The following is a 19,406-nucleotide window of genomic DNA, read 5'->3' on the forward strand; positions in this document are numbered from 1 at the left end:
GCTTTGAGATTGTTTAACCCATTTAAGTCAGCACGGCATTTTCCCTGCGCTTCTGCAAAATTGATATGCTGTTGTTCCCACGACAAATACGAACATTGAAAGAGAATCAGTCTGTAAGCCCCACGTCGTTGTTACTAATCATATATGGAAGAGGATTCTACCGAATCAAATGACGGCAAATCAGCATGCACCAATATATGATGGTGCAAATAGAAAAGGCTCTGCACTACTGAGAATTCGAAATTGGAGTTCATGTGGATATATAGCTTTCAAAGTCGTTTCCACCGAGACTTTATTGGAGGGTGTGGACTCAGTCACTGGTAGTACTACCCTTTATCATTAGCTTACCAATTTTTTAATTACCTGACAGCAATAACTGAGTGAGGTTCAGCGTCAATGTCGACGAAGGCAAAGAGATGCACTCCTCCGGGGAATTTTCTCTTCCCATCAATGTAGCCGCTTGTCGTCAACATGATCCTACTCAAGAACAAAGGAGAAGCATATGTAGGCGATCTAGCCATTACCATTGTTGGTAGATGCGAGGTGCTGTAATTGACGTTCATTACGCCACAGTAGATTAGGAGACATTTACTTACTTGATAAAATGCCGCCAGCGAATTACAAAATCACGAATTAGGCTATTTAAATGCCCGAAAGTTCTTCTAAAGGAGGGATCATCTAAGATTCTTAACCTTACCACTTGAATACCAATCGTAGACTGGTGTTTCAGAACCCCCTTCAACCCAAGATTTTAGAACACTTTATTCGGAATGGCCTTGCGTTAAGCACTTATGTATAAGTTGAAGCAGAGTTTGGTTGAAAGCTTCACGCTTTATTTGCGTTGGCTCCATAATGTTCTATAAAATGTTCGCCTGATATACGTACGCGAAGTATTAACATCTTTCTCGCGAAAATGGAGCTTGGTTGCCAAATCGTAGGCGATCCCGCACCAAGCTGTGTGGTGGCCACGTGTTCCGACGCACATCTGTTTAATGAACGATTTTTCCACAGTGAACATTTTTTTCTAGAGAAACAGTTTCGTCTGTGACCGTTTTTCCGGTACAGGCGAAAAAAGGCATTCGATTTTGACTTTCGTTTTGGTTTCAATACTTCTCTAAGTAAGTGCCCGGTGTGTAGCTTACATGTATTGATTCCCGTCACTTTACTTATTATAATACGGGACATTCTGCCCTTGCTGATATTCATTTTCCGAATCCTAATGTTCTGCTTACGCAGCGGATATATACGGCTTTGATGCCTTTCATCGAGAGAGAGAGAAAAGCAACGGCAACGTCACCGTCAAGCGGTGGTGAGTTTTCGTTAACACGTACATCTCATAAGATAGGTCGTATCAGCTGATCCGGTCTTATATTGTAAAAGCGCAGTTAGTCAAGAACGTAGCGTAAACGTAGGTTGTCGTACGTAACAGCATATCAAATTTACTGTTGATAGAGAGATAGAGAAGCAACGGCAACGTCACCGCCATGCGGTGGTGAGTTTTCGCTAACACGTGAATCCCATAAGGTAGATCGTGTCTGCGTCAACCTACGTCTACGTTACGTCGTTGACTGTTTGAGCTTTAAGTCGGTGGTTGAGCTCTAACGTGCGTACTCAAATATTTGCTGGTATTAAGTGCAACCGAAAAATATAATAATAATCATCTGAATGCCTTTCTGACAAGAAACACATAAATTTTCAAGTGCTTTTATTTTTAATTGAATTTATATTAATTCACTTAATTTTATGACCACCACTGTTTATTTGAGGCCAGTTTGTCACCGAAGTCTTCCGTTTCGCTGCGTTTAATAAATGTGTGTTAATAAATGTATACACACAAACATATGAACATTAGGATGCATTACTCTCCTTTAGAAAATAAATCAGCACTGTTTATCTTTCGGAATCCGGACTAATATTTTGCTTGCTTGTTCTGCTATCACGATTTAACTCAACCGATCATCATGACATTTTGCATGCGGGTTTCATTTAGCCCAACATAAGATAAAAGATAAGGCAGCTTTTATCTCGATTTGGAAGGGGCGTATAGCACCTTCCACACAAACGAAAATTTTCATACTGCATATCTCTTCAAATGTTTGTGGTAGAGTACTGAAACTGGAAGATACATATGTGTATGAAATCAATCCCGTACTCACGAAAAATTTAATTTTTCATACTGCATACCTCAGGAAGTATTTGTGATGGTCTCTGGAAGTATAAGTATAATATATAAGAAATCATTTCTAGGTGTGGCAACTCCTAAACAAATTGATTTTTTGTTTATTTTATATGACAGAATACTAAAACTTGGTATCGGGTTACTTACATAAAATCAATTTCATACTCATGGAAGAAAATCCCATACAAACTGAATTTTTATACCGCATATCTTTGGAAATATTTGTGGTAGAATACTGGAACTTGGAGAAAGATGTAAGTTATTGGAAAATGGGGCGTACATACTGAAACTTTCACAATGCATATATTGGATAAGGTTTCTTGGCCTTACCTATAAAATTGCCATTTTCATACAGCAAATCTCTGGTATTTAGTATTTGACATTTCTTATAGAGATTTATGTTATCATTACCGTACCGCAAGAAAAAAATGCGAGTTAATGGAGAGAGGGAGCCAGGGGAAGCATACAGGTTCAGTACTGAAAAGTGGTATTTCATCAATGACAAATTACTAAATTTGTGTTGGAAATATTAAATACCACGCTGGCACCGGCAAGAGGGTAACACGTTTACGCGTCGTATCCCTGAAACCATTTTAACCTAAACTTAGAGGAATTGGCTTCTTTCGTATTAACATATCAAAGCCTACCGTGCAGACAAGATTTTATAATTCAATAATTTTAAACGTTAATATAATTTCTTTAAAATATTTTTTATATTTGTATAAAAACTTGGTTGAAACCCGCGGGCATAATTTTTTTTTATTCAAAAACCTGTTTTATTTAATTTTTATTAAGAATCGGTTCAGCTCGTGCAAATCTTAAGATTTTTCCGAATACTTTTTTCTGGCGAGGCACCCTAATGCACATACGTATCCGCGTTATTTCTGTGAGGTGTGCCGCGCTTACCTAATACGCGACGTTGCGATTCCGCTTTATCTTGCAGCAATTGTGGACTAGCGAGTTTTTTCAAAGAAGTATTTATTTTATTAAATCTTTTGTAGTTTTAATTTGTTCTATGCTCCTTACTTTTGATTACATCCATTCGTTTGGTTTAAATAAAAAAAAAAAAAAAATTTTCTTCAAACCATTACTCATATATTTCGCTTTACGTTTAGCATATTTTTCGTGTTTTCCGATTGCTGGTTGTTGGACTTGCGCGCAGACAACAAGTCGGCGTTTCAGTTACCTTTAACGGCTAGTCGGCTAGTTACAGTTGCATTCATGGCGCGCTTGTGTAACTTTCGCACTACCATAAATTGTTGGCCAATATCAAGCGCCAAGCACCCACCAATCTCCTAATTAATCATTGTATTATAACGCCATAAAAAGCTTCAAAATGCTGGCGCTATGTTTGTGAAAGTGTGTATTGAGCTTTTTCCTTATGCTAGCATTATTTATAGAAATTTAATTAAGTGTTGTAGTGACAGTTTTTATTTTTTAAATAAGTGTTACTCTGTTACTTAGCATTTTGCATCGGAGAGTGCGATTCGATACAGTGACTGCGACAATGACAGTGGTCTTCCAGTGGTGACTGACTGCACATACATACATAGCTCTTGGTGGCTTTGTTTGGCTCGCATGATGCCACATTATATGCCTTTTAATGCTTTTATTGTCGCGAATAGTTAACAAAGCGAAGCGCATTTTATTTATTACTGCCTATTTACTACATTTCTTCTGCATTGCTGCTTAGAAGAATTTAATTATTCGCCTATTTCGTTTTCGGTTTCGGTTTCGGTTTCCATTCCCATTTCGAGCTTTATGTCAGCTGCGTGCTTTGAATTAGCGGGTGACTCAGTTACCATTTGTGTGCATCTTTTTCGACATACAAATATCTTTCTTTTCTTCGTATCTACTTTTGTTGGCGAGTGACCTTTAAAAGCAGTGCTTTTTTTGTATTGAAAGTGTTGAGTGGGCATTTTGCTTTCTTGATTTTGATTGTGCAACCTGTTGTTATGTTTACTTTGAAGCTTTGTTGTTAATAAAGATTTGCATATTTTAGTATGTACATACTTGGTTTTATTTATACTCGTCTCAATTGTCTTGTTTTTTTTTTCTCGTTTTGATGCGCTGCTAACAACGCCAACGCTTAATTGGCATTTCTTACAGACATACATACATATCGTCGTTTAAAGTACAAAACCGCATATCAAGTTAATGCAAAATCGCGTATGTGAGGTTACATAAATTACTTTCTAGAGAGTAAAAACACTCATATTTCAAACTTGTTCTCCTTTTTATAAAGCAATCGCATTTCTGGCTAGTATACTTCAGAACGAATGGATAAAGCTTGAGCCAAGAGCTTGTGTGAGCAAATCCAATTTTTGGCAAAAAATGTCAATTACGCGGTTTTGTAGAACGTCGATACTCGGTTTTGTACTTTAAACGACGAAATGTACGTAGTACTTTATTTTGAGTGCTTCTTCATTTGTTTGACTTTTATTAAAAACGACTCGCAATAACTGAAAATGTCGTCATTTCTCTACAAATAGCTTTAGCTAGGTTTAATGAAATTTATCACGGGTTGTCTCATATAGTTTTTAATAAATTGCGCTATATGTAAATACAGCTATGTGTATGTTTGTGTGTTTGTAGGTGTTTTATTAGCGTCTTACTTTTGTTTGAATTTGCTGTTTATTTGCATTGTAACTGGTTATTTTATTAGAGCTGCCCTCTGTCTGGCGACTCGAAGTGTGGTCTTTTGTCTTTGTATTTAACTCGGTTTTAAGATTGCTTTGAGCCCGTTTCGTTACACTTGCTGTGCCCAGTTATACTTAAATACAGTGGTGGCATACATAATGGAAACCAAACCGACGTCTCCACGCTTATTTACTACCTTTAATTAAAAAAAAAAGCTGTCAAATGTTTCGCGTATCAAGTATACATATATTTGACGCCCACTTGTTTATTAAATGTTTAGCCCAGCTTATCCTCCACATTTTTGTTAAGTGATTGGCCGCTTCAAAAGAGCCGGAATTTTTATTTTTTTTATTTGTCCAACTTGCTCCAACGAGCGTTGCCAGGTTGACGTTTTTTATTGTCTGTTCACTTTAAGACGTTTTCTGGGTTGAAAATCATTTTTTTTTTTGTCACAAAACTCCAAGTTTTACAATGGAAAACTTTCGAAAGACAATTTTAGCGAAGCGGGTATCTTCGTACAACTCCTGATTTATGCTCTACTTAGGAAAAATTTCGAGTCAACCATAGCCGTAAACATGAATTGTCAACCGAAACCATTGCGATGTCTCAATGTTTTTATGGCCGAGTCTTAAAATGAAATGAACTGATAAACTTTCGACGTTAGACAAATCCGTGGTAAGAATAAACAAACAAATTTTACATATCTATGTACATTAGGGTGGTCAAAAAAAAAAATCTTAAAATGTTAAGCTCTCGCCATTAACGATTTTTCTAAATGGAAAAAATAATACCCTTATTTTTTTTTGTTAAAAAAAAAAAAGTTAATTAAAACTGCCTCAACTGCTGTATTATATATGAAGAAAAACACTTTCGTAGAAATGGTATAGAATTATTGAAAATAAAATTTTTTCGATCGGAAAACTCTGTTTCTCTTTAGGAGACTTCCAGTAACAATACCCAATTGTTTATTTAACCATTTTTTTTATTACTAACTGTTTTATGAGTCCTCCAAAAACCCCGAAAAGTGCAATTGGGGACCCATAAAATATCGTTAGCATTAAAATGTGGTGAAATAGACAATTGGTTATTATTATTGGAAATTGTTCCGTTTGAAAAACATTGGATTAACAAGCATTCTATACAATTTCTACGAAAAAGTGTTTTCCCCATATAAAATGAAAAACTTCATGAGCTTTAAAGCATTTCTTAATATATTTTTTTTTTAACAAAAAAGTACGGATATTCTTTTTTCCATTGAGAAAAATCTAAGGATGAGAGCTTAACATTTTATACTTTTTATACCACCCTAATGTCCACTCAGAAAAAAATTAGCTAAATATATTCCCCTTAACACATGGTTTGGTAACTATAACCAAATAATGTAACTATAACCAAATTATGTGTCGCGAGCCACGTATTTAGTTGACGTAACTAAACTCTTTTCTCAGTGTAGAAGCTTTAAATAATTGATTTATTTAAAAATACCACATAAGCACCTCGTCTACATATTAGGCTCTTCAAATTCACACAAACCAAAAGGCGTCGTTATTTCGGTTCTTTTCACGTCGTCGGATGAATTTGTTACCTGATGGAATGCTCTTTGAAGGTCAATTTTCAAAAAAAAAAAAAAAAAAATTATTTCTCGCTAATAATATTGTCAACGTGCGTTAGGTGTAGCGGTGGATACCGATCAGGTATCTACCGTCTCGGCGTTGAGCGCCCTCCAGGTTACATCACTTTTTCTAACCCTATGCAGGGGGCTGACCAATTGCTGCTGGATGCGCGGCAAATTCCAGCTTACAGTAAAAAGTCGAATTCCAATTTGTCAGGCGGCAAACGACGCGGTCTACAGAACACTGGCTGTGCGGTCATTTGATTCCATGAAAATTTATTTATTTGACGCATGGCGCCGACTTGGTTTAGTGACATCGGCAATTACAAACCAGACAAACTCACGCCGAAGACCTAGATTAAGTTTCAACCGCTTTTCACCTAAAACTTTGATGGCAGCCCCATATGGCTAGTGGAAGGATTGATATGCGAAATTCGAACTTTTACTGGGAGGTTGACATGGTTCATATTTAAAATTCTTATTACTTACATGAAAAGCACTCCACTTAAAAGTAATGAAATAACTCAACAAAAAATTAACCGTTAGGTGGTGTGGGTCGATTTTGTTTAGTAATCAGCTAGGAAAGCTTGTCTTTAAAAATTCTTTTTTTTTTTATTTGTTTCTGGAAGGCCTTAGTTGTTTTCATTATGTCTATACAATTTTGTAAACAAAAAATAAATTACAGAATTTTGGTTTATTTCTAGATGTTATATTTTCCACCACTGTACTATATTATATAGTACTTGTAAAAAGATCAAACATCAACTGAGTTGGAGGTCTTTGTTTTCTGTATAAATTGTTTTTGTTCACATGTAGATATGTCATACGATAGTCGAAATCTTAGTTAATTCCGTTTGTGGTACAGTTCCAGCCTTAGCAGAAATTTTTGTTTTGCAAAACACCTTGCTATCTTGTCGCACACAACTTATAATTTTCACCTCACGACATTGTTTTTTATTTGCTGAATATTTATTTATCACAAGTGCTTAATCCCAAAAAACACGACAACAAATACAAAATTTATTAATAGACGATTTTGTTTTTTGAACTGCCTTAACTTGTTGCTGATTCATATTCTATACAAAGATACTCAATATACAATATACCTACATACATATACATATACCTTTAGTAATAGTGCTTTGCCGGCAGCATTCATTCGTTTGAAGTTGTTGCAGTTTGTTGTTTGTTGCCATTACTTCTTGCTGCTAAATACTCGTACATATAAACATACATATATTTTTCTTAGCTAAAGCTTTAACTCTAGCGTTTTGTTAATTGCTAACTGTGCTTTGTTTATATTGCATTGCTAATTAACACTTTGGCTTTTTATTATTCCCCTCTTTAGTCACGTCACTGAGCGATTCACAACCTTCCCAACGATCTGCGAAAGCATCCAATGTTACTGCCACCGCTCCCACAAGCACCATCACCGCCGCCGCCAATACAGCACACGTAAGATCAGCCGCCGCATCAGCAGCCACATCGGCGGCACACACCGCAGCAGCTACATCCAAGGTGTTCATCAAGAAGTCCGGCAGTAATTCGTCGACGCAAAGCTCCAATCGTAAGGACAGTTTCGGCTCATATGATTCACTCAACGATATACTCTCTGAAACAGGCTTGCAGAGCGGCAATGTTGCTGCACAACGCAAATCGCTGGAGAATAAAAATCTAGATTTGTCAGCGAATGCGGCGGACGCAAGCAGCCGCCTGGCATTGAAGAAGCAGCAATTACAGCAACAACAACAGCATTTGCAAGAGACGAAGACGGTGTTGACAAATAACGGTAGTGTTACAACGACGACCACAACAACCAGCAGCATGTCAGCGAGCTCAGCCGCAGTTGCAAATGAATTGCGCAAGAGCTTGGAAAGTTTGGATGAGAAGACGAAGACACCGCCACCAGTGCTGACGAAGAAGCCCACCGTAACGACGAAGAAACCGTCGAGTGTTACGGGCGTTGCGAGTAAGTCACGTAGTCCTTATATTGAATCCGTTGTATATATAATTAAGTGTTCTTTTTTTGCAGGCAACCTCTTCGGCTTCGGCAAGCAAAAAACGAAAAGCACCGACAGCAAACTCACCACCGCTGCTTCCCAAGATTTTGCGGATGGAATGTGCAGCAGTAAGACTTCAACGTCGGGAGATGCAGTTGTTTTACGTCGGGCCGCCACTATAGCAACTGAGGACTCCGATTTCGATCGGCTAGAACGCTCCTCCATACTGACAGATATGCGTGCAGGACGCGTTAAAGCGCCCAAGCGACGTCCACCTTCGGCGGCCATTAATATAATCGGTGAAAGCAACAATAACGATACAATTTACCTCAATGGTAGCAGCGGTGGCGGCGCTTCTGGTGGCGAGTTGTCACAAGAGGAAGGCAAACTACAATCGTCCGACGAAAACTCGACCGGCGAGGAACAGTTGGCAAAACCGAGGCCACGCGAATGGGAGAAGAAGAAGGCACCATGGATGGAAGAGCTGAAAGCATCACAGGTAAAGAAGAAGACCTCGCCCAGCGTGGAACCACGCACTCAAAGCACCAGCAGTGTGACCGATCGGACATCACGACTGCTTAGCGATGATGTCAAAGTTACTAGCAGCAATCACAGTAGCAGTCATAGCAGTAGTAGCGCCACGAGTAGCTCGACCAGCACCACCACAAAAGTACAGTCCTCGTCAGTTTCGTCGAGCTTAATGCAACAATCGATGACTGTTGAGAGCAGCCAGCAGGTGCTGAAGCGAGAACTAAATTCCAACACTATTGCTGACATCATGACCAAAAGTATGAGCAATAAATTCACCACTGACTCATCGACGCTTTCACTGACGACGACGGCGCCGCCGCATGCCACCTCAGCCACCAACGCCACCACTGCCGGCGATGATGTACGCGCGCGACCCAACAGCCTATCGATACGTAATCGCAGTATGTCACCTTCATTGGCGGAAAGTAGCGGCAGTGGCAGTGTGCGCACAGGAGCAATGAAGAGTACCGCTTCACCAGCAACGACAGCCACCAACGAGCCGCCGAGCTCCAATGGCGCGGTGAGCTCATCCGTACTAGTTGCCAATGTGGCAGCGGCGGCGTCCAGTCAAAATTCAATAGGTGCTAATAACCATTATCAACAGCGGACCAGCAACCCCGCTGCAGCGCCGATAGCCAGCGATAATGCGCGCATTGGTGAATTAGAGCGGCGTGTTGGAAAACTAGAGCAAACTGTGGGCGCACAACAACGCACCATCGACGAACTGTTGCGATTGCTGCGCGAGGAGACCGATCGTGTGAAGGTGCTGCGCGGGGAATTGGACAAATATGCGCAGTGCGTGACGCAAGTTTAATTGCTTACCAGTAGTTGTTCTGCTTGTTGATGTTAGGAATGTGTAGTGGAGTGCGTTGAGTACATACTATGTAGTAGTGTGTGATTGGTAGTGGATGCGCCCAGTCCCTTAGAGCCCTGACTTGTAATGCGCTTGTCGAGTTAAAGTGAAGAGAGAGAGAGCCCGGGTTTCTTACATTCTTGCAAATTTTACTGCATTCCAATTTATTTTATACGTATGTAAGTTTTGATTTTCCTTCTTAAATTATGTGATTAATTTAATATGCGGGCATTTTAAAAAAGTCCCACATGTAGAATATATGAAAGTTTATGCGTAAATTGAGCCCAATAATGAAAGTAGTGGTGCAAGTATTAACCTACAACATAAATGCTTACGTGTGTCATTTATTTTTTCCAAAACTTTAATACGTTTTTTGCATGCTTTGCCTATTGCGCCTACGATTGGATCGTATGTATAGCGGTTGAGCGGTACTTTTTGGTTGAAATTCTCAAACCGATTGCTGATATAAAACTGCGTTATGAGCGCGTTTGTAGCGATGTTAAATATATAAACGATATTAGTAAACAATTAATGTACCATATCACGCTGTTCAAGAATTTCTCTAAAAATAAAACCATTAGAGCGTAACAAATGATAAAACTTACATAGCAGTACTTAATACGGAAATGCTCCTTTTTAGAAAAATTAAGTGAAAAAAAAAACAATTTTCGCATAGTTTATTAAAATGTATAGGTTTAATATTCACGTAACAAATAAGTATTTTTCTAAAAACAGCGTAAAATTACAAAATTCGAGAAACAGCTAACCGATAAATAGAATATTAATAATAGTAGCTACTGTGGTTTTACACATTTTAAAGATGACAGTTGAAATATAACGTTTAACTTATCTACCTATACTTACATACTACATATCCGCACCTTCATGTCAGAAGCATGAATGTGCAAATATATCAGTTTTGAGTTATTGGGTTGACTTGATTAACCTTTGAATGTTCTATGTTATACCAAAACCCAGAATACCATGCGTACACGGAAAGCACATATTTTACAATTTCAATTGCATAAATGTAAAGTTAAGCCGCGTAAAAAAGCCTTTCAAACTTGATTTCCAGAAATTTTAATTTTTACACATTCATGTTTCTGGCATATGGGCGACGATATTAAATAAAAATTTGTAACAAAATAAGCGCGTGTGTATTGTGTCAATAATACTAGAATTAGATGTATTTGCCATTTAATTGCTAATTTGCAAATCAGTCTAGTTATGAATACAAAACAAACACACATTAAATCTTGAAATCTTATATTCTTTTTCTACTACGAATCCCAAATGTAACAAGATCATTTCTTTATACAGACATATATATATACATATGTAGCTCCGTTGCATGCCAAAATAGCTTCTTATAGCCAAAATATTCGATGTCTGCAAAGTTTTTGCCTTTTTTTTATTTAGAAAGGTTGCGTGCATAACCATATGCAACGCATACATTTATTATTACTATTACTCTTTTTTTGTTACACGTAATATTTACTGCAATCATGTACTATATTAAAAAATACGATTAAATATTAGGTCATAATGCGAATTGAAATAATAAAAAAAATCCTTAAAAATTTATTTTGTTTCCATTTTACTTTTTTGGTTCTGATTTGCGCGTCTACTCTGTGGTAACAAAAATTTTGTAAAAAGTGGAAACGAGAACATTACGCATTTTAATAATATAGCGTATAGATCAAAAACTTTGATTTTGTGGGAAAACGCAATCAAAGTGAACAATTCATACAGTTGGTATACAGGAAGACAGACATTTTCGAAATTTTCTGCGAAGTTCAGTTGTCTGTTAGACTGAATTCTGCTCATTAAACTTTTTTTATTTGATGAAATCTCCCAAAACGTAAATTTATTTAATTCTCTATATTATTAATCATGCGATTTGTTTACAAAATTTTCGGTTACAAAAACTTCTGCAACGTCCAGAGTAAGTCTGTTAGTATTTTTTAAGCTGTGTCATTTAGTTGCATGGAAATATTTCAAACGTACTAGGGGTATTCCTTCAAATCAAAAAAATATACATTAGTTTCCTTGTTTAAGTTTTTTTGTCAACTGGCTTTTTCATTCGAATAGATGTATACTTTTATACGTACATACATATATGAACAGGCTATGATATAAAATTTATGAGTTACAAAATGCATGTAAATTTTTATAGTAGCTAATAGTTAATTTATCCAAACACTACAGTTTTTAATAACAATTTCCAGTTGGATTTCTATTTTGAAGACATTGCGATTTTCCTATATTGTATAGCGCAAGTTTAGCTGGTCCAACGACTTCTCTACAGAGGTGTCCGTCCGGTGCTGTGTTGGTGGGCTGCACTATAACTGAAATAGCACTTTCTGCGGCCAAAAATCCACCTATACAGATACGCGCTTAAAATCGTGTACACTTGCTTAGAACCTTAAAAGACTTTGGTTTGAAAATCAGCGAAATCGGCCCACAACCACACCTACCGCCCATATACCGGGTGTCCCAGACCACCCGTTCAGCCTTTCGAAAATGATGCCCTTCACCACGTTGGTGATTCTCTATCTTTTGGTCGTATTGCCGACTTCCGGTCTCGAACAGAAACATTTCTGACAAAAGTTACATATTTTTGGCCCCAGGATCCGAATCTGTGAAAAAGCATGTATGTCCCATTTAAAAAAATGGACTTCCGGTCTATCCACACGTTAAATATTTGTTCATTTTTGACTTTGTTGACGTTTGAAAATAGTAAATTTATCAAATTACAGCAAGACGCAGCAGTCAGTCCATACACCAAATGAAAGTAGATGTAATGCGCTTTTATCAGATATATATGCCATATCGGACGAGATTGGACAGAAAAAGTCACACTCCACGAAAGAAGCAGAATATGTTTAAATTTGTGTATAATGAAACAGGGAATTTTTCAAAAACACAAATGTTATTTAAAACCGGGATTTTTATAGTTAGTAGTACATACCATTAGTATTATTGCACATCCGCGTTTCACTGCAGTTCAATATAATGAAATTCTAGAACAAACTAAAACCAAAACCACAAACTTTACGTTGACACATAGGGACCTGGGTTAACTTGCGGTCATTAACTTATAATTTCTTTTCTAATAAGAGTATCTAGAATAAAGTCCGCAGAAAGTGCTTATTTCAGCCATAGTTGGCTGATGAGTTTGGCCACTTTAAACATTTTTTTTTAACCTTATGTTCCTAATGAAAAGAACCAAATCGCCAAGCGAATTTCTCCGAAGGAAGCCATGCCATCGGGTAATATTCGTTGCAAAATTTTGCACAGTAAAACAGAACCAAACGAAATCCGCATCAGATTCATCGAACTTCATCGTCGCTTTAGTTGTGTGCGATCTCATATACTGCAGTGTGTTATAATTTTGATATCGGGCCTTCTTCCGACGAAGTTTCCTAGCGATTTGATTCTGTTTATACTGTAAATCTCATTAAAATATATTGTTTTTGTTGTTGTTGTTCTATAGTTTTGGTGTTATTGATAAAAAAAAAATGCTCTGGTTTTCAAAAACCTTACAGGCAAAAAAACTTGTCGTCCGATTCTTTTATTTTGTACCAATAGCCCAATATAAAAAATATACAAATGCACCAATCGTGTGACACTGTCTTAAAAGTTGCCTGTCAAATCGCCTCAAGCAAACACGGTTTAGCGAATTCTGTCAACTTAATTCTCACGAGCTTCGAGAAATTTAATGAAATATTTGCGCATTTGCAGGAACTATGACACTATGCTAAAAACAAAGCCGCTAAGTGACGTTAGAGTCAAGATATTTGTTAATATCCTATTTATGGTAGAATTTTTGCATATATTCGAGGCATAAATTGATTAAGCGAGAATAAACGAATTTTTTTCGACTTTCTCGGTGATTTTTTTGAGCTTTTGAGGCCCAAAAGTATACCGAAGTGTTAGCTTAGCTTCTTACGAATATCTGAACATTAAAAGCCAGAAATAATTCATATTCGCTTATTCCTACATTCAACTTTGCTTCTTCCCTCTTATTTTTTAAATTAACGAGTAGCATGATAAATCCTAATCCATTGAATGTTTTATTCTAGCATCTTTTAAATCTATACTTTTCGATAGAGGAATTATATACACTCGCATGTTGTTTTTAAATTTAAATAACCAGGTCTGCGAAATTTTACTTTTTTCCGCTTCCAATAATTATGTTATTTTTTTTTTGAATATCTAGGTATTGTAAATAAAAATCCACCTTGGTTTTTTTCTAGGACTTGAACCTCATTGAGTTATATTATACAAAATTCTGTTAGACTAAATAAATTTGATAACAAAAACCGCACCCTTTTACTTTACACTAATATTCATACCAAATGTGGTATTTTTTTAAGAATGACTAAAACACATGTTTTACACTTGAATTCGGTCACCTTCAACGTTTTAGGCTAAAAAGAAACAGGGTGATATCCTCTTAAAACTAAATTTATAGAAGTTGACACAGTTGTCAAAAGGATATGAAATTACGAGAGAATCGAAACAGTCTCATTAAAACTCGATCAGACTCCACAATGGGTCATATGACCCCAAAAATATGGTAGAAGCAGTGCTTGCACAAAGTGTTAAGCCATTGTATCATTTACTTTAGACCTTCAGTAAAATTTTGGTTGGTTTTAATGAAAATTAATTATTCACAGGTAACTTTAAATCGGGTTGAAGCCACAGATGTGAATAAAGTTCTGAACGTCATCAGTTTACGAATATTTCCTATTAACGTCAAATCTAAAAATACACGGTATTTATTCAAAACAAAATTAGTGGATATGCGTGAACTATGAACAAAAAAACATAAACTAAAGATAGTTTAGTGGAACAAATTGACTGCTCAAGTCTCTAGAACGGGTGTTTAGTGTCATATGCTAAACAAAGTAAAAAAGTGTCAGATGGTAAACCAATATGTTGTTACCACATATTTAACAAAAGAAAAAAGAAAAGGGTGGGGGAAACTTGACTATTATTCATATTGTATTGGTCTAAAGTGGTTCAGTTTTTGATTCGGATCAAACAGTTGCGGAAAATTTCAGTTCGGTTGACGGTTCAGTTAATTAGTAGAAAAAAAGCGGTTAATCTTGTTCAAACCCGGATACGGGAAGGCAATTTTTTGTAGATGGCGCAGGTTTTAAGGATTTCAAATTGATTGATAATTACTGCCGCAATCTTATCTTCAAATTGACTTGTATTTGCGTTGCGAACGGAGCAACCGAATGACAACATGAATTCGAAGACCGACGCGACGACTAAGATCAACATGAATACGAAAACTGACACGAACACGAGTAAGAAGACGAATATGAAGACGAACACGAATACAAATAAGAATGCAAGGACGAGTAGGAAGACGATTACGAAAACGAATGCGAGAATGGAAGAATAATAAGAAGATGGAGATGAAAATGAAAACAAATACGAAGGCCTATATGCACACAAATACGAGTACGAAAACGGATACGAGTACGAATATGAATACGAATTAAAAGATGAGGTTTAATACGAATAAGTGGTACACACGAAGTCGAATTCGGATATGACGACGAATATGAATACTAAGACGTATATCAAGATGAATTCGAATACGAGGACCAATACGGAGATGAAGACGAAGATAAATACGAGGAAGGATACGATGACGAATACGAAGGGGAATACAAAGACTTATGCCAAGGCTAATGGCAAAGGAAGAGTGGAACGAAGATAGCGACTAAAACGAATACGTAGGTAAATGTGAAGAGCTAATATGAAGACGAATATTTATATGAAGACGACGATTCTCTTGCCGCATTTCCACGGGGAAATAAATGAACAAAATTTTAATGGAAAAGTTTAATAAGAAAGTTACTAGCATGAAATAAACACTAAGTTCCGTTTTTTCTTTTGTTTTTAAATGGTATACATTCTCAACGCCAAGTAGAAATGAGGCATTACAATTGACAATTCTGAAGTGCATTCGATGTTTTCACAAGTGAAGTAGACTATTTTAAGACATATTTTATCATTTGAAATATATTTGGGGGCTTTTAAAATAATGTTAAAAAAGGTATATGTAGATTGTTTTTTGTTATATTTTTGAATAACTTAAGTTAAAAATTGTATTTGAATAAGTTTCGCTGGTAAAAATATTTGTGTTTTTTTTCTGCTTCTTCTCTGTCTCTGCTTTTTCTATCTGAATATTTCAAGGCAACAACAGGCGTCACGACGTGGTAAATTCGATAATTGGATGTTCTAAAAAACATTTCCTTGTCGATGGAGTAATGTGATTTTAATGCGCTGGATGTATGGTAACGAGCTAAAACAATAAACTATTCATTAAGATTACAAATAACAATACTTTTATTAAAATAATCTGATAATAACAGTTCAATTATTAAATATACGTACACTTTTGTACATACATTCATATATGTATGCACATATTGTATGCATACCGATAACAAATATTTATGAAGTTGTATAAAACACAAATACTTCGCAATTTTTGTTTTTCAAAAGAATTTAACAATGTAATATTTAGACAATCTGTTAATTCACAAATGCGCTTAAGATATTACAGCATAAATTAATATTTTTTTTTTGCAGAAATATGTATATATAGAAAACCAAAAAAAAAAAAAAAATAAGTCCAAAGTAGTCATTTAATCCAACAATAAAGTTTATCTATTAAATTTATGTATTTTTAAAGTTTTGATTTAACTTAAAATAATAACAAATTTGAAATGAAAAATACGTACGCTTGCAAGTATAAAAATTACAAAATATGTAAATATATTAGCAACTGTAATATATGTACGTATAACCGATTATTTGCCAACCGCAACGCTGTACTGATCAAGTTTTCGAACATCTCTTAAAGAGGAGAAGTTATAAGTGACAAATCAGGAAAGCAAGAACGGAAAGTTCATACCTTATAGAATTTTAACAAGGGATTTCGCCTCCTTCAAAACTCCTCTAAAATGTTCCTTTTCAAAGTTTTTTTGTTTTATTACAGTACAGAGAGGTTGCTTGAATTATACAGAAATACTTGAAAACATATATACATATAGTGACATGATTTACCTTTAAACTTATGTGTATGTACATATGTATGCTACAACATTTCGCGGCAGGAAAAAACGCTAAAGCATTCTTGCATGTTTTTAAATTAACGGAGCTCCAGAAACAAGCACAGTAAAAACTAAATCAAGTATTTGAACAATTTTAGCCTCAAAACGTTTACTTAGCCGAAGAAGTACCGAAATTACTAATTTTTTCATTATCACTCGAAAAAAGCACAATTGTTTTTAATTAATGGCAAAACGAAACCATCTAGAGCAGGGCCGGCGAACATACATATACATATACGTGCCATTATTTCCTAAGAATTATTCAATGTAGCCATGACGTGCCAAAAAGTAGTCACGACTTATCACCAGGGAACGGATTTTATGGAAATTGCCCTTTTTTCTGTAGGTTTTTCCGAAGTTGGACTGATGAGGGTTATTCTTTCTAAGCGCGGCCAAAGACTTACAATGCATAAAGGTATTTTGCGCAAAAATCCGGTGGTTGGCGTAACCCGAGTCTACATTTTCTCTGTCAAAATGCTAATTTTATCCCATTTTCCAATAGATCCCTAGGGGTCTGCAGAGGGATGGGAGAAAGAGAGGGTGATGTTTCTATGTTTCTTAAAGTTTGACCGTTTCTAATGGGTGCGGTTTATGTGCCACACCCCTTACGCATCCGCTCCCACGCCAAATCCATTCTACATATAACCGAACGTTTCCCCTTTTGTTTTTGACAGAGAAGAGGACTAATACTCAACAAGTAATTTTTAGCAAAAAAAAACCGACTTCAACTCCCATATAAAAAAAATATATATATATATATATATCTCATGATCCACTGATCGGATCTCAACCAGATTAGTATGGGACCACCTCTGAGACACTACCTTTCCGATGCAAAATCGAAATCGATTATCGAAATCGGTTGACGTGGTCCAAAGTTATGCGGCAACATACATAAAAAAAAAAAAAAAAAAAATATTCCGACGAACTGGTAACCTCCTTCTTTTTTGGAAGTCGGTTAATAAGTTGATAATTGTAGTTCTAGGTTTGCATACTAATAATAAATCATAAATTTTATTTCACAGACCCACGGCTCCCAAAGTAATTTCCACTTTCAAGTTACTTGAAAGACATGCAGTTAAATGGACAAAGACAATATGTATTAAACAACACATAGAAATATGCAATTTCAGTGTCAGAAATATATCAGAAACAGTCGTATCATCGTAGTAGTCCTGGCTAGCTATATTGTGAAATAATCGGATGGCATAAGGACACTAAAAAAATGTAAAATATCGTCGATGATACTGCAAAACGGTCTATGTCTATTAGTACCCTTGACACTTAGATGGTCTCTTACTTGCACCGGAATGCATCTGCAAATCGCTACACCCTAATAGATGAATGATGAAACTGTCTACCTTTGGTTGATGAAGATGAACGATTGCCAGAAGCGATCAGATACTGATCAATTAAGCTCCAGAGGTATTAAGTGACATAGAACGTTTTGCAGTATCACCGACGATATGTTCACTAAAATTTTATCAATCTAAAAATAATGATTTTGGCGAGTGGTTATCGAATTTAATGTGAAAATCAAACATTTTTAAGATAAGACATTAATTATTTTTAAAAGGTAAAGGTTAATACCAATTTTGTATTTATAATCCCATATTTATGATATAAAATCCCCTCCACCAAAATAATTTAAATTGGGTAACGCCGCTTCGAATTTGTCACAATTGAGCAATTGTCAAAAATCTGCTTTTTAGTCAAAAAGTTGTTTGTTGAAACTAATTTCTTTTTTGCATCATGATTCCATATATGCACATTCGATGTTGCCTTTTTTTGCCTTTTCTACCTTTAATTGTAAAGGAAAACGCCCTTATTCCTGATAATAGCTCTGATCCATGAACTTACAGGTTTTTACACGAACTTGCAGGAAGGTACAGGAAAAATGTCCCCCTACTCCCTGTTACTCACTTTGTACTCTCACTTCAGAGAGAAATTTTGCTGTTTGACATTTTTACAGGATTTTACACGAAAAGCATTGGATCAGAGCTAATATGAAAGCCTTAAGGGTTCCATATTTAAATTGGGCGCCACTTGTTTTTATTCGCGAACATCGAATGGAAATGCTGCCAGAAAGCTTCAAAATGCATCTTGTGGTTCAATGTAACTACAATTATAGAGATTTAAGTTTTGTGAGTTAAAAACTCGAATGAAGAAAATAACAACTCGTGAGATTTGCTCATATACATATCGAAGGCTCATATTCAATATCCTCTATCTGCAATTTTCACAAAAAGTACTTTTTTGGATCTTCTGTGTGAAAGGTTTTTCGATTAAAAAAATTCAAAACTTTTTGTTATTGTTGCCAAAAAATTAAGGAAGCTGGGACGTCACGATCTCACAATTTCATAGAGTTTTCCGTATATTGTATGTCACTAAACTACCAAACGGCGGGACCGATTTCGTTCATATTTGGAGCATATGGCACAGCACCTTG

The 19,406-nt window shown here is 36.0% G+C and overlaps 1 protein-coding gene across 4 annotated transcripts in view; it reads left to right on the plus strand.

The window, feature by feature from the left end:
- LOC118737998 (serine-rich adhesin for platelets) overlaps positions 1-11,399 on the plus strand; it is a 155,021-nt gene extending 143,622 nt beyond the window's left edge. For 3 of the 4 annotated variants that reach the window (XM_036468854.1, XM_036468853.1, XM_036468852.1), the window contains exons 6-7: positions 7,780-8,400; positions 8,464-11,399. In XM_036468854.1, coding sequence (XP_036324747.1) covers positions 7,780-8,400; positions 8,464-9,776 — 1,934 coding nt within the window. In that variant the 3' untranslated portion in view covers positions 9,777-11,399. The remainder of the gene's footprint in view (positions 1-7,779; positions 8,401-8,463) is intronic. The other variant, XM_036468855.1, reaches the window with a different exon arrangement.
- The last annotated feature ends 8,007 nt before the right edge of the window (positions 11,400-19,406 follow it).

The sequence above is a fragment of the Rhagoletis pomonella genome, unplaced genomic scaffold (genome assembly GCF_013731165.1).
Source record: "Rhagoletis pomonella isolate Grant_MI unplaced genomic scaffold, Rhpom_1.0 Rhpom_scaffold_00004, whole genome shotgun sequence".
Lineage (NCBI taxonomy): Eukaryota > Metazoa > Arthropoda > Insecta > Diptera > Tephritidae > Rhagoletis > Rhagoletis pomonella.